General features: G+C 45.5%; 1 protein-coding gene across 2 annotated transcripts in view; it reads right to left on the bottom strand.

Moving 5' to 3' along the window:
- The window catches only part of LOC149432248 (uncharacterized), a 57,588-nt gene that overhangs the window by 5,019 nt on the left and 26,416 nt on the right, over nt 1-26,153 (bottom strand). Inside the window, exons 5-6 of one of the 2 annotated variants that reach the window (XM_089665363.1) lie at nt 21,393-21,491; nt 9,233-10,306 (exon numbers count right to left, since the gene is read on the bottom strand). In XM_089665363.1, coding sequence (XP_089521489.1) covers nt 9,753-10,306; nt 21,393-21,491 — 653 coding nt within the window. In that variant the 3' untranslated portion in view covers nt 9,233-9,752. Of the gene's footprint in view, nt 1-9,232; nt 10,307-21,392; nt 21,492-26,153 lie in introns of those variants that run through there. The other variant, XM_089665362.1, reaches the window with a different exon arrangement.

The raw sequence follows: 26,153 nt of genomic DNA, 5'->3' as shown, positions 1-26,153 counted from the left end.
GTACTGATGTGAATGTACAATATATAGGTAAAGCACTGCGTAAATTGACGGCGCTATATAAGTACCTGAATTAAATATATGGACAAAAACATGTGGACACCCTTTAAAATGATTGAGTTCAGGAGTTTCCAGTTAAGGATACTGCTAATATTACAGCATACAAAGACATTTTGGATAAGTGCACTCTTCCAACATTGTAGTAACACTTTGGTAAAGACCCTTTTCTGTTCCAGCATGAATGTGCCTCTGTGTACAAAGCCAGCTCCATAAAGACATGGTCTGACCAGTTAGGTGAGGAGGACCTCAAGTGGCCTGCAGAGTCCTAATTTCAACACTACTAAACACCTTTGGTATGAACCTTAACACCAATTGTGAGCCAGGTCATCTCCAGCTCCTCTGACTTTACAAATGTTCTTTTGGCTGAATGGGCACAAATCTGTGTAGACACACTCCCAAACCTTATGAAAAGCTCAGAAGAGGGGAGGCAGTTATAGCTGTATAGAGGAAAGGGAGGACAACGCCATATTAATTCTCAATGGTTTTGGAATAGGGTGTCCAACATTACGTAACTGTACTATGGGTGCGCGACAAGCAGTTAACCGCTTTAGTGCAGCCTCATAGCAGATAGCATACAGATAGCAGCGTTACCTATAATGCTACCACCTCCCCCTCACTGTTGGGGTCCCTCAAGGCTCTGTCCTCGGGCCCCTTCTCTTCTCTATCTACACCTCCTCCCTTGGCCAACTCATTCACTCTCACGGCCTCAACTACCACCTATATGCCGACGACACACAAATCTATCTCTCAACCCCCCACCTCACCCCCTCAGTCTCCGCCCGAATCACACACCTACTAAGCGACATATCAGACTGGATGTCGCTCCACTTCCTTAAACTGAACCTCTCCAAAACCGAGTTTCTTGTCTTTCCCCCCCAGCCCGGACCCCACCCCCCATTGACTTCTCCATCATGTCCAACAACGCCACCATCAAACCCGCCCCGCAGGCCAGAGTACTTGTTGTCATTCTGGACTCCAACCTATCCTTCCAGCCCCAAGTCCAATCTTTAACAAACTCATGCAGACTCCACCTCCGCAACATCGCCAAAATCCGCACGTTCCTAACCCCAGAAACCACTAAACAGCTCATCCACTCCCTCATCATATCACGACTCAACTACTGCAACTCCCTCCTCACTGGCCTGCCTCTCCGCTGGCTATCCCCGCTTCAGCCGATCCTGAATACGTCTGCCACTCATTCACCTTTCCAAGCGCTCCATCTCCGCCACCCCCCTCTGCCAATCCCTCCACTGGCTTCCGATTGCGCAACGGATCAAATTCAAAATCCTAACGCTGACGTACAAAGCTGTCCACCATACTGCCCCGAACTACATCACCGACCTAATATCCAAGTACCGCCCAGCACGCACACTCCGCTCCTCACAAGACCTCCTTCTCTCTAGTTCCCTGGTCTCCTCCTCCCATGCCCGCCTCCAGGACTTCTCCAGGGTGTCACCCATCCTCTGGAACTCCCTGTCCCAACCCATCAGATTATCACCTACTCTCCTCTCCTTTAGGCGCACCCTGAAAACCCACCTCTTCAGGGAAGCCTACCCCACCCCCTGCTAACTTGCCGACGACCTCCACTCCTCCTACCACTCCATCTCCCACAGCTTTCTCCTCCTGTGCCACCATCCTCTCCCTCCTAGATTGTAAGCTCGAAAGAGCAGGGCCCTCAATCCCCTCATGTTTTGCATTGTATTGTTGTTATTGTTCTGTCACATGTTCTGTCCCCCTTTGTAATGTACAGCGCTGAGCGAACTATTGGCGCTTTATAAATACGGTTTAATAATAATAATACTGCTACAGGGCGGCAGCTGTGCGCAAAATCATGTATATATACTGGACGGCAAGTGGTTAACTTGTGATTGGTCAATTAGAGTGGTCACAAATGTAAACAGTATAGTGTTTACATCTGGTAGTCCCCAGTTCCAGATTAACCACTCAACCTCCAGAGGATTTACCCCCCCTTCCTGACCAGGCCATTTTTTTGCGTTACGTCGCTGCGTTACTTTAACTGACAATTGCACGGTCATGCAACGCCACACCCAGATGAAATGTACATCCTTTTTTACCCCACAAATTGAGCTTTCTTTCCCTGGTATTTGATCGCCTGTGCGTTTGTAATTTTTTGCGCTATAAGCTAAAAAAGACCGACAATTTTGAGAAAAAAAAAACTATTTTGACTTTCTGCTATTAAACATATCCAGTAAAAAAAAATCTAATTTCGTCATAAATGTACGCCAAAATGTATTCTGCTACATGTCTTCGCAAAAAAAAAAAAATCCCAACACGTGTAAATGAATTGGTCTATGTGAAAGCTATAGTGTTTACAAATGGCGTTATATATACTGGGATTTTTTTTATTTTTACTGGCACGATGAGCGACTTATAGCGGACATTTTGACACTGGGGGGAACTGACTTGGTGTCACTGACACCAATACAGTGATCAGTGCTAAAAAAAAAAAAAAAAAGCACTGACACTACTAATGGCACTGGGCAGGAAGGGGATAACATGAGGGGCAATCAAAGGGTTAACTGTGTGCTGGGAGTGTTTTACTAGGGGACGGGGGTGTGTGCTTTACTGTAAGCACACTGCTCTGAATGGCTGTGCTGTGCACAGCCATCCAAAGCAGTGTGCCCGAGCTGACAGGGAGGAGAACAGTTAGTAAACAAAACAGTTCTCGCTGTCGGAGATCCTGGGAAATCACCGGGCGCCAGCGAGTAATTACCGGCCGGGGCCCGGTGATTGACACCCGCGGCCGCGAATGGTGACGCGGGTAGGGCGTGCGCCCCCCTACCCGGAAATGCAAAATCACGTATATATAAGTGATTTTGCGCACCCGTGCCGCCCTGTAGCAGTATTTCTGCTATAGAGCAGTCGGAAAGCAGTAAAGATCAATCACTTGTTTTCAATCAGCAGCAGACTGAGGGTGGGTGTTGATTGTGGGATCACTTTTAACCTGTGATTGGTCAACCACAGCGGTCAGAAATGTAAACCATATAGTGTTTAAATCTGGTAGCCCTCCACCCCCTGCCTCTTACAATGGAGGAAGGTGAAATTAATGAAAGATCATTCACTGGATCCAAATAAGCAGCAGATTCAAGGTAGGCAGAGTAGATCAGTTTTAACCCTTTCATCCCCCCCTTGTATCCTATGCTACTGATGTGTACCTATTCTCTAGAGGACTTGTGTATTAACCCTTCACCTCCCCCCTTGTATCCTATACTACTGATGTGTACCTATTCTCTAGAGGACTTGTGTATTAACCCTTCACCCCCCCCCCTTTGTATCCTATACTACTGATGTGTACTTATTCTCTAGAGGACTTGTGTATTAACCCTTCACCCCCCCCCCTTGTATCCTATACTACTGATGTGTACCTATTCTCTAGAGGACTTGCGTATTAACCCTTCACCTCCCCCCCTTGTATCCTATACTACTGATGTGTACCTATTCTCTAGAGGACTTGCGTATTAACCCTTCACCTCCCCCCCCTTGTATCCTATACTACTGATGTGTACCTATTCTCTAGAAGACTTGCGTATTAACCCTTCACCTCCCCCCCTTGTATCCTATACTACTGATGTGTACCTATTCTCTAGAGGACTTGCGTATTAACCCTTCACCTCCCCCCCTTGTATCCTATACTACTGATGTGTACCTATTCTCTAGAGGACTTGTGTAGTAACCCTTCACCTCCCCCCTTGTATCCTATACTACTGATGTGTACCTATTCTCTAGAGGACTTGTGTATTAACCCTTCACCTCCCTTATCCTACACATCTGAATGTTAAACTTCCCATCTCAGGCTCTTTCTCTATGTGACCTGTATATTGACCACTTTGCCCCCTCTTCCCCGTGTATAACCTGTACATTTAAAGTGGTTGTAAACCGCAGACATGAAATATGAACAAAGCGTATCCCTCTATAGTGTGTACTTGTCTTATCCAGAGCACTGTCATTTATGTCCACTGCCTCGTTCCTCTGCTGAGTCACTTCTGACAAGTTTTCCTAACACCAAGAGAAAATCGGTGACGGGAAAGGAGGTCCATAAGATTTGACTGCCTCAGCTCTGTTTCTGTGAGCTGTGCGGAGGGGGTGTGTATCTCTTCCCTCCAATCAGCTCTCAGAACTTTCTTTACTGAGCTCTGCAGAGTATAAGTTCAGCTCTCCACCCCCTTTTTTTCCTGAACTCTCACACAAGCTTTCTAAATTCTGGACTTAGAACAGATGTAGAGAGGAGAGGGCTGCAGATAGACAGGCGCAACTTAAGTAGGAGAATTAGTTTCATCTCTGTGCATCACCTGAGGCCAGTAACGTCATTGGGTATATGTAAGAGTTTACAAACACTTTAATATATCTGGTGCAACATTACCAATCTTCATGTTTTATTAAGCTCAATACCAGCATGTTTTCTCATTTCCAAAAAAGTGATGACAAAAAACATCTTGGGGTGTCTACCTTTTAACTGCTTACCGACCACCCTATAGCAGAAGTACTGCTACAGGGCGGCGGAAATGAGCAAAATCACGTATATATACATGATTTAGTTTTTCAGGGTAGGCGATCCCTACCTGCGCCACTGCTAGCTCCTCGACATGTCATTCACAGGGTCCCAAGCCTCCGATTCTTAGCTGGTACTTGGTGATCGTTGGTGGAGCAGACAGGGGAGAGGTCTGTATGTAAACAACACAGATCTCTCCCGTCAGCATAAACAGGCTGCTTTGTATTGCTCTGCACAGCACGCATTTAACCCTTTGATCGCCTCAGATGTTAACCCCTTCCTGCTCAGTGTTATTAGTAAAGTGTCAGTGCTTTTTATTAGCACTGATCACTGTATTAGTGTCACTGGTGAATTAATTGGCAGTTAATCAGTTTCCCCCCCCCCCCCCCCCCCCGTGTCCAAATGCCCGCCGCAGTCCCACAGTATGTCGCTGATCACCGCAACTAGTAAAAAAAAAAAAAATAAATCCCAGGACATATACCACCATTTGTAAACACTATAACTTTCACATAAACCAATTAATTTACACGTAATGGGATTTTTTTTTTTTTTAGCAAAGACATGGAGTAGAATACATTTTGGCCTAAATTTATGAAGAAATTTTATTTAAAAAATCTTTTTACTGGATGTTTTATAGCAAAAAGTCAAAAATATTGTTTTTTTTTTTTCAAAACTGTCGGTCTTTGTTTATAGCACAAAAAAAAATGCAGAGGTGATCAAATACCATTGAAAGAAAGTGCTATTTGTGGGGAAAAAAAGGACAAATTTAATTTATATACGTTGCATGACAGCGCAATTGTCAGTTAAAGTAACGCAGCATTGTATCATAAAAAAATGGCCTGGTCAGGAAGTGGGGGGGGGGGGGAATCCTCTGGAGGGCAAGTGGTGAAAATAGGGTTATTCTGGGGGTGTTTATACTGTCCTGGCATTTTATTTGATATGATTTATAACAGTTTAAAGCGTTTTTCCTTTATATACTAAAATAAAAAAAAAACCCAAAGCACAACAATGGTTAACCACTTCAAGTCCGGACACTTTTACCCCCTTCCTGACCAGGGCAATTTTCAGCTTTCAGCACTATCACGCTTTGAATGACAATTGCGCGGTCATGCAACACTGTACCCATATGAATTTTTTACCATTTTTTTGAGACAGATAAAGCTTTATTTTGGTGGTATTTATGCACCACTGGGAATTTTATTTTTTTTGCTATGTAAATGAAAAAGTCCACAAATTTTGAAAAAAAGTGGGTTTTTTTTAATAAAATTTTGCAAATAAATAATATTTCATCATAAATCTTGGCCAAAATTTATTCCGTTATCTTTTTAGTAAAAAAAAAAATAATCCAAATTAGTTTATAACCAAAAATTATAATTTTTAAACATTTTTTTTTACATTTTTATTTTTTTATATTATTTATTTATTTTTTTACACTGATTGCTTTTACACCCATATAGGATGTAAAAGCAATCATTTCTCTTTGTCTCTGTGTGCATTCTTGCACTCATTGAAAAGTACTGAGGCTGCTTTCACACTGCAGTACATCTTCATCTTTCCCATAGACTTCTATTATATCCTGCGGGTCTGAATGCAGGAGTTTTGGTGCCCTTTCAGAAAGTGCACCACACCCGCAAGATATAAGTCTATGGCACAGCTAACCCGCAGAAGCATGCACCCATGGTGCAGGTAAACCGCAGCACATCAGTGTGAAAGCAGCCTCTAACCACTTGCCCTCCAGAGGATTTACCCCCCCCCTTCCTGACCAGGCCATCTTTTGTGTTACGGCGCTGCGTTACTTTAACTGACAATTACGTGGTCATGCAACGCTGCACCCAAATGAAATTTACGTCCTTTTTTCCCCCCACAAATTAAGATTTTTTTTTGGTGGTATTTGATTACCTGTGCATTTTTTATTTTTTGTGCTAAAAAAAAAAAAAATAGGCCGACAATTTAGAAAGAAAAAAAAAACAATATTTTTGACTTTTAGCTATTAAACATGTCCAGTAAAAAATTTTAAAAAAATCAAATTTCGTCATAAATTTATTTCAAAATGTATTCTACTCCATGTCTTTGCTACAAAAAATCCCAATACAGTTAAATTAATTGGTTTATGTGAAAGTTATAGCATTTACCAATGGCGGTATATATACTGGGATTTAAAATATTTTTTTTACTAATAGTAATGGCGGCAATCATCGACATATAGTGGGACTGCGGTGGACATTCTGACACTGGGGGGGAACTTACTTGGTGTCACTGGGGATGTCAGTGACACCAAGTAAGTTCCCCCCCAGTGTCAGAATGTCCACCGCAGTCCCACTATATGTCGATGATTGCCACCATTAATATTAAAATTTACAGTGAGCAGTGCTAAAAAGAAAGCACTGAAACTGTACTAATTGTACTGGGCAGGAAGAGGTTAACATGAGGGGCGATCAAAGGGTTAACTGTGTGCTGGGAGTGTTTTACTAGGGGGCGGTGTCTATGTGCTTCACTGTAATCACACTGCTTTGAATGGCTGTGCTGTGCACAGCCATCCAAAGCAGTGTGCCCGAGCTGACAGGGAGGAGAACTGTTAGTAAACAAAACAGTTCTCATCTCCGTCGGAGATCCTTGGAAATCACCGGGACCCAGAGATTGACAGCTGCGGCCGCGAATGGCAGCGCAGGTGGGGCATGCACCCCCTACCCAGAAATGCAAAATCACGTATATATACCTGATTTTGCACACCCGTGCCGCCCTGTAGCAGTATTTCTACTATAGGGCGGTCGGGAAGCGGTTAGGGGGCTCAGGACAGTAAGGGCTTGTTTACATTTGCGGCTTGGGAGGAGCTAAAACCCCATAGTTGTGGTGTGCTTTTATCACATCCCCCCAACCACTGGTGTTGCATCAGGAGACGTAATGGCGACCCTGCCCCATGCCCATGCGGCCTCCCTTTTACTTTCCGTTTTCCACTTGGACAGTAGGGGCGGCATATACAAGAACCAATCCTCTCCATTTTCTTCCTGCAACCGCTGAAAAATGGCTTCTCTTCCTTTCCCTCCCGCTGGCATTCAGAAGCTTCAGGAGGAAAATGATCATTATGCTATTCAACATAAAACAACTTGAAAGTCTGAATCATTTCATTTCACTGAGGCCCACGACTGGTTACCAAATCAAATAAAGTAATTCTAAAGGTTCTTTTTTGTTTTAAACAACAAACACATCATACATACTTGCTCTGTGTAAGGGTGTTGCATAGAGAAGCCCTAATCCTATTCGTCTCGGGTCCCCAGCCGGCACTCCTGGCTCCTCTCCTTGACCAGTGCCTCCAATAGCAAGCCACTTGCTATGCGGTCCTGGTGTGTACTCACTCCTAAGTCCTGCTCTTTGCATCCATAAGACACAGAGCTGTGGCTCGGACCTGCTCGCTCCTCATTGGCTCAATGACTGTGATTGACAGTAGTGGGAGCCAATGGCTGTGTCTCAGCCAGAGAAGCCCGAAACAGCTGAGGTTTCCGGGAACAACGCTGGATCAAGAGGGAGCTCAGGCGAGTATTAGAGGGGGACTAGGGGGGAGGAAGCACACAGAATGAAAAAACCTTCAGCATTTATAACCACTTTAAGTGGCAGTCACTCTTCAAAATGTTGAGTACCCCTGACAAACTGTGATGTACCTTTAAAAGACTCATTTTAGTGTGCAACTGAATGATGCTGGCTGGAATTTCCCAAGGAAATGTTCTTTTGGTGTGCAACTGAATGATGCTGGCTGACATTTCACAAGGAAATAATCTTTTGGTGTGCGAATGAATGATGCTGGCTGAAATTTCCCCAGGAAATGTTCTTTTGGTGTGCAACTGAATGATGTTGGCTGCAATTTCCCAAGGAAATGTTCTTTTGGTGTGCAACTGAATGATGCTGGCTGAAATTTCCCAAGGAAATGTTCTTTTGGTGTGCAACTGAATGATGCTGGCTGACATTTCACAAGGAAATATTCTTTTGGTGTGCGAATGAATGATGCTGGCTGACATTTCCCAAGAAAATGTTCTTTTGGTGTGCAACTGAATGATGCTGGCTGAAATTTCCCACGGAAATGTTATTTTGGTGTGCGACTGAAAGATACTGGCTGAAATTTCCCAAGGAAATGTTCTTTTGGTGTGCGAATGAATAATGCTGGCTGACTTTTCACAAGGAAATATTCTTTTGGTGTGCGAATGAATGATGCTGGCTAAAATTTCCCAAGGATATATTCTTTTGGTGTGCAACTGAATAATGCTGGCTGACATTTCACAAGGAAATATTCTTTTGGTGTGCGAATGAATGATGCTGGCTGAAATTTCCCAAGGAAATGTTCTTTTGGTGTGCAACTGAATAATGCTGGCTGACATTTCGCAAGGAAATATTCTTTTGGTGTGTGACTGAATGATGCTGGCTGAAATTTCCCAAGGAAATGTTCTTTTGGTGTGCAACTGAATGATGCTGGCTGAAATTTCCCAAGGAAAAGTTCTTTTGGTATGCAACTGAATAATGCTGGCTGACATTTCGCAAGGAAATATTCTTTTGGTGTGTGACTGAATGATGCTGGCTGACAATAACCCTGGAAGACTGAGGACATCTAGATTTAGAGAAGAGTTTTCTGAGTGACAGTGCCGGTTTGGAGGTAAAAATTGGACAAAGATATTCAAGGACTGGGCTACTTTTTATTATTATTAAAGCTAAATATCTGCTTTGAGATAAATAACTATATGAGAAACACGAAGACCTGAATGTTTCCTCCGTGCTAATCTCTTACAATTTCTTTCAATTCAGATCAGTAAATCAAGGCTGGAAACCATACAACCCAGTATAAATAACATAACTCAGATCAGTGCTTTAAACAACCCTAACAAATCTTTAACAACCATTGTCATTTAATCATCAGCGTATGAAATTCTGACTCCTGACTAATAAGGCAATACTGTGTGACGTTGCTTGAAACCAAGGTAATGCTGTTCTTCAAAGCCATACCAAGTCTGTGGACCCAAGTCCAAATATACACATATCCCTCCAATGGTGATGTACAATTGCACTGTATTACTTTCGGGCAGTGACAGCATAAAGAGAAGACCTCTAAACTAGGAGAATAAATAAATCCAAAAATAAATAGTCTTCAGCCTGCAAGTTCTTCCTATCACAGCACTGAAGTCTCTAGAATGGGAGCGCGTTGCTATCTGTCTGTTGTGGTGAAGCTGGCCAGCCATTCATCCATCCGATCATCCCCAAACTCCATCACGGAGGACAGAGAGCTCCGATGGATGTTATGTGTTTTCTTGAAGCTCTCCAACCAGCCATTAGAAGCTTTGAAGTCCTGGATGCCCATGTCCCGAGCAATCTGCAGTGCTTTTTCCCGGATGATCCGGCCGGACAGTGTGATGTTAGTGCCACGGACGGACAGCAACCAGCCCCACACTGCTGAATTAACCTGGTCATTAGCAGTCCTCCTCTGCCTTCTGATGCGGTCTCCGCTCACGTTGTTCTGCAGTGCATCCAGGAGTTCCTCCCGACGCTTTATAATCTGGATGATCTGAGCGCGGCTGACTCCGAATTGGGTGGCCAGGGATCCCACCGACTCCTTGTTTTCAAAGGCACACAGCACCAGGATCTTGTCCCTCAGTTTTAGCCCGTTGCGCTTGTGTACGGCCGGCTTGTTGCGGGAAGGATTGGGTAGGCTTCCAGCCCCCGTCCACTGCATCCCTTCTGTTCGGGCGTGTTGGCTCAGTGCTGAAAGGGACAGGAAGGAACCAGGTTACAGGTCTGTGTGCCGAAGGTGAGCCAAAGCTGTATCCATTCCAAAGGTGGAGACTAGCTAGAACCCAACAACTCTACATGAACACAATTCAACCACACCAGCAAATTTCATCACAACCAAGGGTCATCAATTCCTGTCATGGGGTTCATCATTTCTTCTATGTCAATAGGAGTTAAAGAGTGAATATTTTTTACACTACAGTTGGTTAGCTGTCTATTCGCACCCAGAAACCTTAGAATAACTGACAATTATGCAGAATAATGCACCTTGAATGCAATGATGGGATTCCCAATTAAATGTCTCGCTTGGTGTGTTAAGTTTTCCTTAATTAGCTCTTCAGAGAACAGAGGACATGGAGCTCTTATCTCAAAATGAATAAAGGTGCATGAACAAAGCACCAGATCGGTTGTGTTTTTGTGTAGAGTGTATATACGTTTGTCTGTATTGCCCAGCATTGAGGACACCATTGATCCCGACCAAATCTCCAACTCCATTTGCAGAATTGCAGCCTCAAACATACAAGGAACCTCCGCCATTCACTGTTGCCTGCAGACAATCATTATTATACTGCTCTCCAGCCTTTCCGTGAACAAACTGCATTTCTGCAGAGTTGGAGATTCGGTCAGGATCAATAGTGTCATCAATGCTGAAAAATACAGATACTACAGATACTTATCTATACTGCCATACCATCAGGGAGGCATGTGATTAAACCCAAATGTATTCTGCAGCAGAAAAACCAATGTCATTAAGGACTATCTTCAATGTAAAGAACAACAAGGAGTCCTGGAAGTGATGATTTGGCTACCCACAGAGCCAGATTTCATCATCTACGAATCTGTCTGGGATTACATGAAGAGACAGAAGGATTTGAGGCAGCCTACATCCACAGATGATCTGTGGTTAGTTTTCCAAGATGTATGGAACAACCTACCTGCCGAGTTCCTTGCACTGTGTGCAAGTGTACCTAGAAGAATTTTGAAGGCAAAGGATGGTCACACCAAATATTATTTTGATTTGGATTTCTCTTCTGTTCATTTACTTTCCATTTTGTTAATTGATAAAAATACACTATTAACACTTCTGTTTCGGAAAGCATTCTTCATTTACAGCATTTTTTCACACCTGCCTTAGACTTTTGCACAGTGCTGTACCTCTTAAAGCCTTGCCAGAAAACTCCCAGAGATGGTGTTCTTCCATCCTACCTTGCTTCTAGAACATTGCTAAGATGCTCCCTCATCCATTATCGGTCACCTCAACCACCATAGTGGCAAGCTCTATCTTGCTCCAATTTAAACCCCCATGCATGCGTGCTCTTGCTCCTTTTTTGCCATCGCTCTGAGCTTAGTGCTGCTGTGAAAGCAAAATGTACATGTGCGGAGATTGGAACCAGAGAGAGTGAAGGTGGTAGAAAGCAGTAACAGCTGGGAGCAACAGCTTAGCTGCAAGACAAGATGGGGGGATGCAACATCTCTGGAAGTTTTGAAGCCAGGCTTTGAGAAATGTTTAAATGGCCTACACCTATAGCAATGGCATTATTCAACTTTAATCTAAGCTGTAGTTATTCTTTATCTACTGGTACCCCTTCTTTGCATAGGCAGTTTTTTTGGTAAAGGTGAACTAAGCCTTTAAATAAAAAGCAAACGCATTCAGGGGTTTTTAAGTGGTCCCCTTCATTATGGCTTGATACATGCTAAAAAATGAAATGTTTGCAACATTAAAGAAAAAAAAATATTTTGGTCAGATTGCAACAGTTCTCCTTCTACACACCTCTACAACATCAAAGAATTGCATGCTCAGAACAAGCTAGCATGAAGAGGACACGGTAGGTATGACATATTATAATGAGCAATCATACTGCGAGAACTAGGAGAGTTTTCCCATTCAAAGCTCATTCCTAAACACAGTGTCCACCTTATTCTGTGAAGGTTCTCTTTATCCAGGTCATGGTATAGCTATCCGTAGTTAATCAACTGGACTTGATTTGTAATGAAGATGTTTTGTAGCTTGTCCAAGTCACATATTCCATTCTAATGAAGAGGGAAGAAGCAGATCATCTCTTGTGAAGCTGGAGTGTATGTTAAAAAGACTTTCTTTTAACATCCCATACCTGTATCCTTCAAGCCAAGCAATACACTGACAGAAGCTTGTACATCCAAAAGACCCAGCAACCAAACACAGGCAAAGTAACTTGGTATATGCAGTGCGGTGTAGTGAGGAATGCAGGCAAGCAAAGCAACAAGATAAAGCAACCTCAACAAACCGATGTCCCAAAATAAGAGGGCAAATTCTACAGGTCAAAACTCGGCATCCCTCCCACACCTTAAGGAAAAGGTACATTCTCTTGAGGACAGTGATGTGCACATTTTGGACAGAGATGGCAGTTGTTTTGCAAGAGACATAAAAAGAGGCCATCTACGTAAAAAAAAAGACCGCCATCATGGAATAGGGGTGGGGGTCTTTGACACCATTTGTCTTCCACATATAATGTGGTTTTAACATCTCTACACCTGCGATTTAACAACAATCACACCTTCAGCAATGTAAATAAGAGGATTAACACATATACAGACTTCCTGACACCAAAAGTTGGATTTCGTAACAAGAACGGGATGGTTCCACAACCTTCACACCGCATATTCTGTTCTGTGACAAGAAGAGCTGCCATTTGGGTTAAGGTGCCTTTGCTTCCTGCGTGGACATAAATGCTGAGGTATTTTCCCGATACTCACTAGAACTGAAGAAGTGGCTCGGAGAAGCCACAAAATGTCTTTAACATTACCCAACAAGTCAATTTGAACGAGACTAATACTAGTTATAGCTTATTTAGAGCCCACAACTGAAAAGTAGCCAGTTACCAGGACCTGAAAGCGAACTACTGCCCTATATATCCAAGAAGTCAACATATAAAACACTAGAAAAGATATTAGAAAAACTACAAATCTTCTAAAGGACAAAACAGTAGGATACAGGGACTTCACATTTATGACTTATTGTATTCTGCCACCTTCAGGTAAATGGACACTGGCCAAAAAAAAGGCAGAAATATCCCCTCCTTGCTCAGCCAAGCCTCGGTTTTGTAGCAAGAAAGGGTGAGGGATCTTGGGGTCTATTAATGTACTCCAAGAAAAGAATTTTACAAATTAACCAAAAATCCAACTTAACTGTACATCACGGGACTTCATATTCATGACTGCTTGGGATGTCCCAAAGCTCTGAACATAAGGGGTAGGCAACACCGCAACAAGGCCAAGCATGCCCAAAGACTAAAAAAAGAACTGAGGGGACCACACTACAAAATATCTGCAAGATCCTTCTCCTATCACTGGCATGAGAAGAAATGAGAACATTTACCTGGTAGAACTTAGTAAATGTGTTAAGAGAAGACTAGGCCGCAGCCTTAAAAACATAAACAACAGAATCTTGATGATGCTGAATTGCCCAAGATTTACTGTAACTTCTGGTAGAATGGCCCTTGGCCAAAAAAGGAGAAACTTTGCCCTTGAAATCAGAGACCTGAGAAATGAGCTGCCAAATCCACCTAGACATATTGGATCAAGAACATCCTGACCCTTGCGAGCACCCCCAGGGAGAACAGGGAATCAGACTGTCAATACCAAGCTGTAGACCTCAGAACATTTTTAATTCCTAGGACATCACGCAAAGTTTGAAGCACCTTCTACTTAGGATTAGGACAAAAGATGACAACACAATGCCCTAATATAGGTAGACCATAAAAACAACCTTAGGTATGAAAAACAACCAAGACCTCAACACAATCTTATCCTGGAGAACTAGGAAAGGTTCCTTGCAGCCTGACCCTTGCGAGCACCTCCAGGAAAAACAGGGAATCAGACTGTCAATACTAAGCTGTAGATCTCATTTGAACAACTCAAACATCACCCAAAGACCTTCTACTTAGGACTGGGACAAAAAGATAAAAACATAATGTTCTGTTTAAGGTGAAACAAAGAAACCACCTTAGTTAGGAAAAACGACCAAGGCCTCAACACAATCTTATCCTGGGGAGGAACCAGGAAGGTCCCTTACAGCAAAGCACAGCCAACTCCAAGGCCCTGTGAGCCATCGTAATGGCAACCAAAAAAACAACTTACACTTGAAGAGGAACAAGGGAATCTCTCAGAAAGATTCAAAAGAAGTCTGCAAAGCAGATGAAACCAAGTTAAGGGCCCACGAAGACAAGGAGGGCTGCACATGAGAAACAATCCATGAGCAAGCCTGTGCAAAGGCTTTTACTAAGGCATGACACAACAGGTCAGTTGAACTGAAGAAAAGACAAAATGTGCCCCATGACATACTGACGGGGATGAAACTTACGAACCACACATCAGGACAAAAAGGCTTTACATGTACGGTTGTACACCTTCCACAGGCTTCTAATCAATTTATAACCAGCCATAGGTTTCCACGTTAGTAGCAGAGACCTCTCTTTTAGGTAATACAAGCAGAATTTAAGTTTCTCTTTCTACCTAACAGGGACAATGCTATTCTGGTGTTACACCGATTATTAAAAAGGGGAAGTTCCGCTTTAAGGCTTTGTCCCCTTCTCTCCGTTAAGGACTGGCACCTTTGGGGAGCAGGAGGTACCCCAATTTGACAGGAAACCACTGCACTTTCGCTGTGATTGCCTAGGCCAGTGGTCTCCATTTGTGGCCCTTTGGGCACTATTCCACCAACTGACACCAATGATGGGGCACCATTCCCGCTACTGACACAATCAATGGGGCACTATTCCTTCCACCATTACCCACAATGGGCCACCATTCCCCCCATTAAAACCAATGATGGGTCACTGATGCCAGGGTATTTTCTACTCCCACTGGCCACAGTCCGGCCCCCCAAAAGCTTGAAGAACAGTAAACTGGCTCTTTGCTCAGAAAGTTTGGAGACCCTTGACCTAGGCGTTTGGAAAGGGAAGTTGTCCTCCCCCCTCCCTCCCCGTAGTCTTCTGGGACACGTGACAGGCCCCAGAACAATATACTCGCGCATGCGCAGTGTGCACCCAGCTGTAAAGCCACAAGCTGTCACAGCCGAGTGCTCACAATGAAGATGACAGTGCCGAGGAGACAGGATGGTCGATCAGCATGGCCAGTGTAAGAACACCGCGGAATCGAGTGACAGGTGAGTGTCCATTTTTTAAAAGTCAGCAGCTACAGTTATTGTAGCTGCTGACTTTTATTTTTTCTTTAAATTCCTACTGGTCCTCCGCTTTAATATCAGAATATACATTAGCATTCAGTTAGCACTAAGCAGTCATAAGATGTTACAACTAAGGCCCTATAGGTCAGAAACACGTCAGTGGTTACTGCTTTACAGACTTTACATTTCAAATGCACCAAGGTGATTCAGTGTGGGGTTAAATAGGAAATTCTGAGCGGTGTATTCCTGGACCCCTCTACTTGCAGTCATCAAGTTCCAGGTCTACCCTGAGCTTGCAGGTGGTTCAATGCACTTCCTGTGCCCTTCACATGCACAGTACAGTTGGGACAGCACAGGCCCCAGACTCAACCAATCAGAAGGAGTGGCTAGCCATTGAGGCTATTAGCTTCAATGGACATAAGCAGACTTGCTCATGCAGCCAGATAAGAATGCACATGCAAAGCACACTCCACAGAGTCACCCGAAGAAAGGAACTAGAGAGGGCGGAATTTTTTAAAAGATCGCCTAGGCCAGGGGTAGGCAACCTGCGGCTCTCCAGCTGTTGCAGAACTAGAAGTTCCATCATGCCTCTGCAAGTCATAGCTGTAACTGTCAGTTTTGTAATGTTGCAATGCCTCATGGGAAATGTAGTTCTCTCTCTCTCCCTCCCTCTCTCTCCTCCCTCCCCTCATTCTCTCTCTCCCTCCCTCCCCTCATTCGCTCTCTCCCTCCCTCCCCTCATCCCCTCTCTCCCTCCCTCCCCTCTTTTCTCTCTCCCTCCCCTCATTTTCTCTCTCCCTCCCTCCCCTCATTCTCTCTCTCCCTCCCCCTCCCTCCCCTCTCTCTCCCTCTCCCTCCTCTCTCTCCTCTCCCCTCTCTCTATCTCTCTCTCCCACCCCTCTCTCTATCTCTCTCCCCACCCTCTCCCTCCCCCTCCCACCCCTCCCTCCCTCCCCTCATTCTCTCTCTCCCTCCCTCCCCTCTCTCTCCTCCCCTCCCATTCTCTCTCTCCCTCCCCTCATTCTCTCTCTCCCCTCCCTCCCCTCATTCTCTCTCTCTCTCCCTCCCCTCATTCTCTCCCCCCACCTCATCCTCCCCCTCATCCCCCCCTCCCTCACCCCCCCCCCATTCTCTCCCTCCCTCCCCTCATTCTCTCTCCCTCCCCTCATTCTCTCCCTCTCCTCCCCTCATTCTCTCCCTCTCCTCCCCTCATTCTCTCTCTCCCTCCCCTCATTCTCTCTCTCCCTCCCCTCATTCTCTCTCTCCCTCCCCTCATTCTCTCTCTCCCCTCCCCTCATTCTCTCTCTCCCTCCCCTCATTCTCTCTCTCTCTCTCTCCCCTCCCCTCATTCTCTCTCTCTCCCTCCCTCCCCTCATTCTCTCTCTCCCTCCCTCCCCTCATTCTCTCTCTCCCTCCTCCCCCTCATTCTCTCTCTCCCTCCCTTCCTTCATTCTCTCTCTCCCTCCCTTCCTTCATTCTCTCTCTCCCTCCCTCCCCTCATTCTCTCTCCCCCTCCCTCCCCTCATTCTCTCTCCCCCTCCCTCCCCTCATTCTCTCTCCCCCTCCCTTCCCTCATTCTCTCTCTCCCCCCCTCCCCTCATTCTCTCTCTCCCTCCCTCCCCTCATTCTCTCTCTCCCTCCCTCCCCTCATTCTCTCTCTCCCTCCCTCCCCTCATTCTCTCTCTCCCTCCCTCCCCTCATTCTCTCTCTCCCCTCATTCTCTCCCCCCACCTCATCCTCCCCCTCATCCCCCCCCTCCCTCACCCCCCCCCCCCATTCTCTCCCTCCCTCCCCTCATTCTCTCTCCCTCCCCTCATTCTCTCCCTCTCCCTCCCCTCATTCTCTCCCTCTCCCTCCCCTCATTCTCTCTCTCCCTCCCCTCATTCTCTCTCTCCCTCCCCTCATTCTCTCTCTCCCTCCCCTCATTCTCTCTCTCCCTCCCCTCATTCTCTCTCTCCCTCCCCTCATTCTCTCTCTCTCTCTCTCCCTCCCCTCATTCTCTCTCTCTCTCTCTCCCTCCCCTCATTCTCTCTCTCTCCCTCCCTCCCCTCATTCTCTCTCTCCCTCCCTCCCCTCATTCTCTCTCTCCCTCCTCCCCCTCATTCTCTCTCTCCCTCCCTTCCTTCATTCTCTCTCTCCCTCCCTTCCTTCATTCTCTCTCTCCCTCCCTTCCCTCATTCTCTCTCCCCCTCCCTCCCCTCATTCTCTCTCCCCCTCCCTCCCCTCATTCTCTCTCCCCCTCCCTTCCCTCATTCTCTCTCTCCCCCCCTCCCCTCATTCTCTCTCTCCCTCCCTCCCCTCATTCTCTCTCTCCCTCCCTCCCCTCATTCTCTCTCTCCCTCCCTCCCCTCATTCTCTCTCTCCCTCCCTCCCCTCATTCTCTCTCTCCCTCATTCTCTTCCAGTTCAGATCCCAGTTCGGCTTGGACCGCCTAAGCGATCCTCTCTCCCCCCCTCCCAGCAGTCTTCTGGGACACCTCACAGGTTCCAGAAAACTGCGGTACCAAGTGCAGTGCGACATGCGCATGCGCAGTTTGCTGCAAAGCGGAAGGCAACATAGCCATCTGTCCACAGTTAGTATGCAAGCACCAGGAACCCCAAGGCTAGTGAAGAATTATCCCAGGTGAGGATGGTGCTACATCCCCAGACACATACGTGTCCTTTTATGTCAGCAGCTACAAGATATGATCCAATAATACCAGTTAAAGCAGAACTCCAGTCTCCACAGAAATGTTTTTTTTTAAAAGCACCATCATGATTGTTATTACTTGTACTGAAATAATTGGCTGTTGTTAGAACTGTATTTATACCGGTTATTCTTACGTCTCTAATCGATCGCACAATTTTGTCAGCAGGCAGGGGCCATGGTAGATGTGGGCGTCTGAAACCCGCTCCTGTTCACTTCCGGGATTCGGTGCATCTGGCTACCCAGCATGCACCTCCCGATCTCGCACCTGGGCAGTAATGACACTGCGCAGCGCAGTTTGTCGATTGAAGGTTGCTACGGCAAAGGTGGCATTGGCGGAAGTTCCCACCCTGTTGTTATGGCAACCTGTCAATCAGAAGACCCGGAAGTCGAATGCGGTCTAGGAAATATTTTTCATTTTTAGTCAATTCGCTTGGACTCCTGGGATAGATGATGCCGATATCCCAGGAGTCCATGGGAATCACCTTATGATGACATCGCCTAGGCGGCCGAACTGGAAGTGCAACATACACAGACATAGAAAAAAAAAAATAATATATTACTATCCATTTAGGCATACACTGCGGGTGGGCATGTAGACGGAAGAAACTTTTAAAAATGGGCGGAACTCCGCTTTAAAGTGTACTGGCTTAAAAACACTTGTCTGCTATTTAACCCCTTCACACCTAAGGGTAAAACAAATCTTAACTCCTAAGCACAATTTTACAACTTTGACCTGTGTTAGTAAAACCGTACATATCACAAAACTACCGTATTTTTCGCTCCATAAGACGCACTTTTTTTCCCCAAAAAAAGGGGGGAAAATGTCAGAGCGTCTTATGGAGCGAATATGGAGCGGCCCGTCCGGTATTTCCACCACCGCGTCAGAATACCAGGCCGGCCGCTCAGCTCTGCAGCGGGACCTTATGGAGATGACTGCTGACCTTTGGGGAGGGGGGGGGGATCGGGTACCTGAATTTGACAGGTACCCGCTCTTACTTCCCTGGAGTTGTTCATTGACCTTACCTGTTCCTCTATCCAGCGGCGTGCTGTCTTCCCGGCTTCTGTAGTGTGGGCGCTGGGATGACACCTGGGTGCCCAGTGCGCATGGGCGAGAAGCGGTGCTTTTTGTGAATGGTAAGGCGGTACCTAGGACACAAACAGATCCCAGAAGCCGCCGGACCAATCACAAAGAGCAAGTGCTTCTTGCCCATGCGCACTGGGCACCCGGCTGTCACGCCGAGCGCCATTACAGAAGCCGGGAAGACAGCGCACGGCTGGATAGAGGAACAGGTAAGGTCAATGAACAACTCTGCGGAAGTAAGAGCGGGTACCTGTCAAATTCAGGTACCCGCTCCCCCCCCCTCCCCAAAGGTCAGCAGTCATCTCCTGTGCTGTCCGCAGTCTCTGGTCATCCCTGTGCTGTCCGCAGTCTCTGGTCATCCCTGTGCTGTCCGCAGTCTCTGGTCATCCCTGTGCTGTCCGCAGTCTCTGGTCATCCCTGTGCTGTCCGCAGTCTCTGGTCATCCCTGTGCTGTCCGCAGTTTCTGGTCATCCCTGTGCTGTCCGCAGTCTCTGGTCATCCCTGTGCTGTCCGCAGTCTCTGGTCATCCCTGTGCTGTCCGCAGTCTCTGGTCATCCCTGTGCTGTCCGCAGTCTCTGGTCATCCCTGTGCTGTCCGCAGTCTCTGGTCATCCCTGTGCTGTCCGCAGTCTCTGGTCATCCCTGTGCTGTCCGCAGTCTCTGGTCATCCCTGTGCTGTCCGCAGTCTCTGGTCATCCCCTGTACTATGTCTGCAGTCCATTAGTTCAGAATTTTTTTTTCCTGTTTTCTGCCTCTAAAACCTAGGTGCGTCTTATGGTCAGGTGCGTCTTATGGAGCGAAAAATACGGTACTTTGTACATCCAGGTGGATTATACTAGTTTTTTTTTTCAGTACAAATCATCAAAGGAAAACTGTCCCAAAATAGTAAAAAAAAAATATATATTTTTTTTTAAATTTAGCTGGGTGTTTTTGTTACGACCATAACCTACCACAAAAGAACAACCCAAAATAAGTTTTCCAGCTCTTGACGATCGCAGCAATACCATATATGTGTATGTTATTTCTACCCGTAGTACAGCCCAGAAACAATAGTGCACTTTTGTTTTTTTACCTAAAACACACTGACACTAATTTAAAAAAAAAAAAAAAAAAACAATCCTGACCTTTGACACAAACACTAACCCTGGCACTGAACTAAATCAAACCTTGATCTATGTATTTTTTTTTCTTTATTTTATTTTTTAATCTATATTTATTTTTTAACAGTTTTTTTTTCCCCCTCTTTGCAAGGAGAGAGAGAGATACAATGTATCTCTCTCTCCTTTATTTATAGAGCAAAAAAAAAAAAACAAGGGGGCTGTGCTGCACAGTGACTGATCACTGTGATAGCCAATCAGAGGCTATCACAGCGACCGTGTGATCCGGAATCGGGAGTCCAGGGTCCAGATCGCTAGAATGGGACCCGGGTCTCTCAGTGACACCGCGGTCTTTGTGCTGGAAGCGCACTGTGCGGAGCGCTCCCAGCACAAAGACAGGTACGCAAATATGCAGCGTAAATTACAGCGCTGAGCGAACTATTGGCGCTTTATAAATACTGTATAGTAATAATAATATGCGTCCCCCACGGAAAAAAACCCAGTTCTGTGAGGCCACATATTTGTGTTACGTCGACGGGAAGGGGTTAAAATATACCAGTCTTGGACTGAAACCTGCTGGCAAAAGCTGGCCTCCGAGGTGTCTGCCCTGTCTGAGCCTCTATCTTCAATGTCCAAGCTGTGCCATGCCCACACCCTCCCTCCGACTCACATCCCCCCAAAAACGCTGCAGCTACACACAGGCACTGCAGGGGATGTAACTCAGCTACTCCTTTAGAGGTGGAGCTCTGAACCAGGGGCGGACTGACAACTCATGGGGCCCCCAGGCAATAGGGGATCATGGGGCCCCTGTGTCCTTTCCCAAACTCAAAAAAGCCTTTGAAAAAGGTACCAGGGGCATCTCATGGGGCCCTCTACTGACCCAGGGCCCTTGATCATTGCCCGAGTTTCCAAATGGTCAGTCCGCCTCTGCTCTGAACTTTGTAGGCGGAGCTCCCGTGTTGATGGGCTCACTGGACACACTCAGTGCCAGCCTTGGTCTAAGGAAGGTCTAATTCACGTGCTCTCTGCTCACCTTCCACAGCAGGTAATGTCCCGTCCTCTTTCTCCGGGAAGGAATGTGCTTCTTCCTGCTTGATCCATAGCGCCAGGTCTGGATTGAACACCGCATTGCCTGCATGGGGGAGAACCAGGAGTGAAATAGCATCATGGAAACAAACAAGAGGGCTGATTTACTAACAATGGAGCACTCAGAATCTGGGGCAGCTGTGCATGGTAGCCAATCACCTTCCATCTGCAGCTTGTTCAAGTAAGCTTTGACAATAAAATCTGGAAGCTGATTGGCTCCTATGCAGAGCTGCACCAGATTTTGCATGATCCAGGTTTAGTAAATCTCCCCCTAGACGGCCAGAAGTTTGTGGACACCTGACCATCATACCTATTAGGGTACCGATACTTGCGCTCAAGTACTCGCCGATACCTTTTGCGGTGCGATTTGAGCCCATACAAAATGAATGGGCTAAAATGGCACGGCAAAGAATCGCATGAGATTTAAACAGGAATGTGGTGCGATTCCTATCCGAATGACATGTGGTCCCCCCCACCACTCCTGTGTGAACCCAGGCTGAAGTCACTATGAAAAGCCTAGGTTCACACAGGAGCTGTAGGGGGAGACATGTGATTCGGACAGGAATTGCACCTCGTTTCTGTTCAATTCAGCTTTGACAATAAAATCTGGAAGCTGATTGGTTTCTATGCAGAGTTGCACCAGATTTCACACTCTCCAGTTTTAGTAAATCAACCTTAAGGTTGATGCTTGGAATAAACGTCCGGCAGAGATGGTGAGCCAGTTAACAGTAAATAAGTTCAACCATGCTTGAGACAAGCGTAGATCTATACTCAGCGAGAAAAAAAAAAAAAGTTACCAAAAAGAAAAACCCCAAAACAAAAAAAACAAACACAAAAAACAAACCAACCAAAAAAAGAAAAAAAAACAACAAAAAAAAATAACGCCAAACCACCCCTCCCAAAAAACACACACACAAAAAAGGAGCAGACTCGATGGACCACTCGGACCTTCTCTGCCGTCACTTTTCTATGTTTCTAAGGTATCTGTAACAGCAATTCTCATTTTTTTTCTCCACCCAAGGCCTCAATATGCTACAAAGACAACACCCATGCCATAGTAAAATTAGTCATGAAAAAACAGAATCAAATAGCTTATTTAACCCCTTGCCTACCGGGCACTTCTACCCCCTTCCTCCCTGGGCCAATTTTCAGCTTTCAGTGCTGTCGCACTTTGAATGACAATTGCGCGGTCGTGCAATATAATTTTTTCACACAAATAGAGCTTTCTTTTGGTGGTATTTAATCGCCACTGGGTGTTTTATTTTTTGCGCTATAAACAAAATAAGACCAACAATTTTGAAAAAACAATGTTTTTGACTTTTTGCTATAAAACATATCCAATAACAAAAAATTCAAAAATCAAATGTTTTCATATATTTCGCCCAGAATGTATTCTGCGACATGTCTTTGCTAAAAAAAAAAAAAAATCCCAATACGTGTATATTAATTATTTTACGTGACATCTACCAATGGCGGTATAAACAAAAAAAGAGCCAAATATTTGAAAAAAAAAAAAAGTTTTTCTTTGTTTCTATTATAAAATTTGCAAACAGGTAATTTGTCTCCTTCATTGATGTGGCTGCACTGATAAGGTGACATGGATAGGCAGCACTGATGGGCACTGATGATGGAAGGAGGAACTGATGAGCTGGCACTGATGCTGCACTGGTATGCAGCAATGATGGGCACTGATAAACAGCACTGATAGGTGGCACTGATAGGCAGCACTGATAAGGTGACATGGATAGGCAGCACTGATGGGCACTGATGATGGAAGGAGGAATTGATGAGCTGGCACTGATGATGCTGCACTGGTATGCAGCAATGATGGGCACTGATAAACAGCACTGATGGGCACTGATAGGCAGCACTGGTATGCAGCACTGATGGGCACTGATAGGCAGCACTGATGATGCTGCACTGATATGAAGCAATGATGGGCACTGATAGGTGGCACGGATAGGCAGCACTGATGATGCTGCATTGATATGCAGCAATGATGGTCACTGATAGGCGGCACTGATGGGGGGCACAGGTGGGTGGCACTGCTGGGCACTGATCATCAAGGCACTGATGATCAGTGCCAATCTCTTTTCTGACAATTGCTAGTTCTCGGCAGTACCTTCCTCACGCTCTGACAGTGTGAAGAAAGTGCAGCCGACAACCGGCAACTGCATTTACCCGGTGATCTGCTGTTTCATTGGACACAGCTGATCACGTGGTAAAAGGCCGCTGTGATTGGCCTTTTACCACATCACGTGATCAGCTGTGTCCGTAGGTGATCATGAAGATCGCCAGGTGCATGCCGCTGGGGGCACGTTCTGGGAGGACGTCATATGACGCCCTCCCAGAACTGGACAACCACGCTGTAACCATCATTCAGCTATAGCCCGGTTATCAAGTGGTTAAAAACACATACACTGGTAGACTATTATACCTGCTTGGATTTCACCTTCAAAAATATATATTTCTTTTCTATAAAATATTTATGATCCCTCATCCTACCGGCTGGAAAAAAAAAAAAAACAACCTCACCAGCATCGGCTACAAACTGGCATAGAATGCCTGGGACTGTTTTGTGTTGGGTGAAAAAAAGGACACCTTAAAGTGGTTACAAAACCTCAGACATTAAATATGAACAAAGCATATCCCTCTATAGTGTGTACTTGTCTTAATGCAGAGCACCAAGTGTGATTTCTGTCTGCTGCTTTGTTCCTCTGATCTTCATGAATCACTTCTGACAGGTTTTTCCTGTCACCAAGAGAAAAATGGAGATGTGTAGGAAGCTCAAGCACACAGTCTGTGATTGACAGCCTCAGCTCTGTTCCTGTGTGCTGGGTGGAGGGGTGTTTGTCTCTTCTCTCCAATCAGCTTTCAGAACTCTCCTCACTGAGCTCTGCAGAGTGAAACTTCAGCTCTACCTCCCTCTTTTCCTGAACTCTCAGACAAGCTTTTTAAATCCAGCACTTTAACAGATGTAAAGAAGACTGCAGATAAACAGGCACAACTTGTGTAGGATGAATTGTTTCATCTCTGTGCATCACCTGAGGCCGGTCACTTCACTGGGGATATGTAAGGGTTTACAACCACTTTAACCAGAGTCATTCCATAGCAGATACACTTCTACAGGGTGGCAGGGGCTGTGCAAAACCATGTAAATATACGTGATTTGAAATTATGGGTAGGAGGCATGCGCACCGCCCTACCCGCACCGCTGTTGGCTGCTGGATGTCAATCACCGGATCCTGGCCGGCGATTCCCATCTGGGACTCGGTGATCGTCGGCAAGGCTGAGACGGGAGAGATCTGTGCATAAAAAACAAAGATCTCTCTCCTGTCAGCATGGACATGCTGCCTTGTATCTCTCTGCATCGCAGAAATACAAAGCAGCATGTCTCCTTAGGAAAACACAGTTAACCCTTTAATCACCCTAGATGTTAACCCCTTCCTGCCCAGTGTCATTGCTATTTATTAGCACTGAGCACTGTATTGGTGTCACTGGGGATGTCAATGGCAGTCAGTCCCCCCCAGTGTCAGAATGCCCGCTGCACTCCTGCTATAAGTCACTGATCGCCGCCATTACTAGTATATAAAAAAAAAATGAAAATTCCGGTATTTATACCGCCATTGGTAGATGCTGTAAATGTCACGTAAAAAAATTAATATACACGTATTGGGATTTTTTTTTTTTTTTTTTAGCAAAGACATTTCGCAGAATACATTCTGGACGAAATATATGAAAACATTTGATTTTTGAATTTTTTTTTAATTGGATATGTTTTATAGCAAAAAGTCAAAAACTTTTTTTTTTTTCAAAATTGTTGGTCTTTTTTTGTTTATATCACAACAAATAAAAAACGCAGAGGTAATCAAATACCACCGAAAGAAAGCTCTATTTGTGGGAAAAAAGGACATAAATGTTCTTCTGGGTGCAGCATTGCGTAATTTATCAGTTAAAGCGCCGTATCGCAAAAAATGGCCTGGTCGGGAAAGGGGGGGGGGGGTAAATCTTCTGAAGGGCAAGTGATTAAGAGCTTATTTACATTTGCTTATGTCTCTGAAGAACGATCTGTGTTCAGACCGCTCCTCAGAGAGCATTTGCCAGGCGTGGAAGAGATGTACAGAATATTTTTTTCCTCCAGAAATACCTTTTTAACCACCTCCCGCCCGCCATATAGTAATATGACGGATGCAAGGTGGTTCTCTCGTTCTGGGAGGACGTCATATGACATCCTCCCATTCTCACCGCGCATGCAAGGCTCAGGGAGCGCACAGCGTGGCAATTGGCAGTGCACTGTGTCCCTCGGACACAGCGGATCACCGATCCACGGAAAGAGCCAAAGATGTCGGCTCGGTCATGTGATCAGCTGCGTCCAATCACAGCTGATCACATGTAAACAGGGAACTGCCGGTTATCGGCATTTCTCTCCCCACGAACTGTCACGCTGACAGAGGAGAGGAGAGCCGGTAATCAGACTTTCGCAGAGGGGACATGTACACAGATCATCAGAGCAGTGCCACCTGTCAGTGTCCATCAGTGCCTTGTGTCAGTGCTAATCAGTGCCTCGTGCCAGTGCCCATCAGTGCCTACCAGTGCACATCAATGCCACATATCAGTGCCCATCTGAGCTGCCTTTCAGTGTCACCCATCAGTGCCAGTCAGTGCCACCTATAAATGCCAATCAGTGCCGCCTATCAGTGCCATGTAT

The sequence above is a fragment of the Staurois parvus genome, unplaced genomic scaffold, assembly GCF_062004578.1.
Source record: "Staurois parvus isolate SC_StPar_1 unplaced genomic scaffold, SC_StPar_1.0 ptg002181l, whole genome shotgun sequence".
NCBI lineage: Eukaryota > Metazoa > Chordata > Amphibia > Anura > Ranidae > Staurois > Staurois parvus.
Note: the sequence above shows the minus strand (reverse complement) of the source record. Positions and strands in the feature narration are given on the sequence as shown.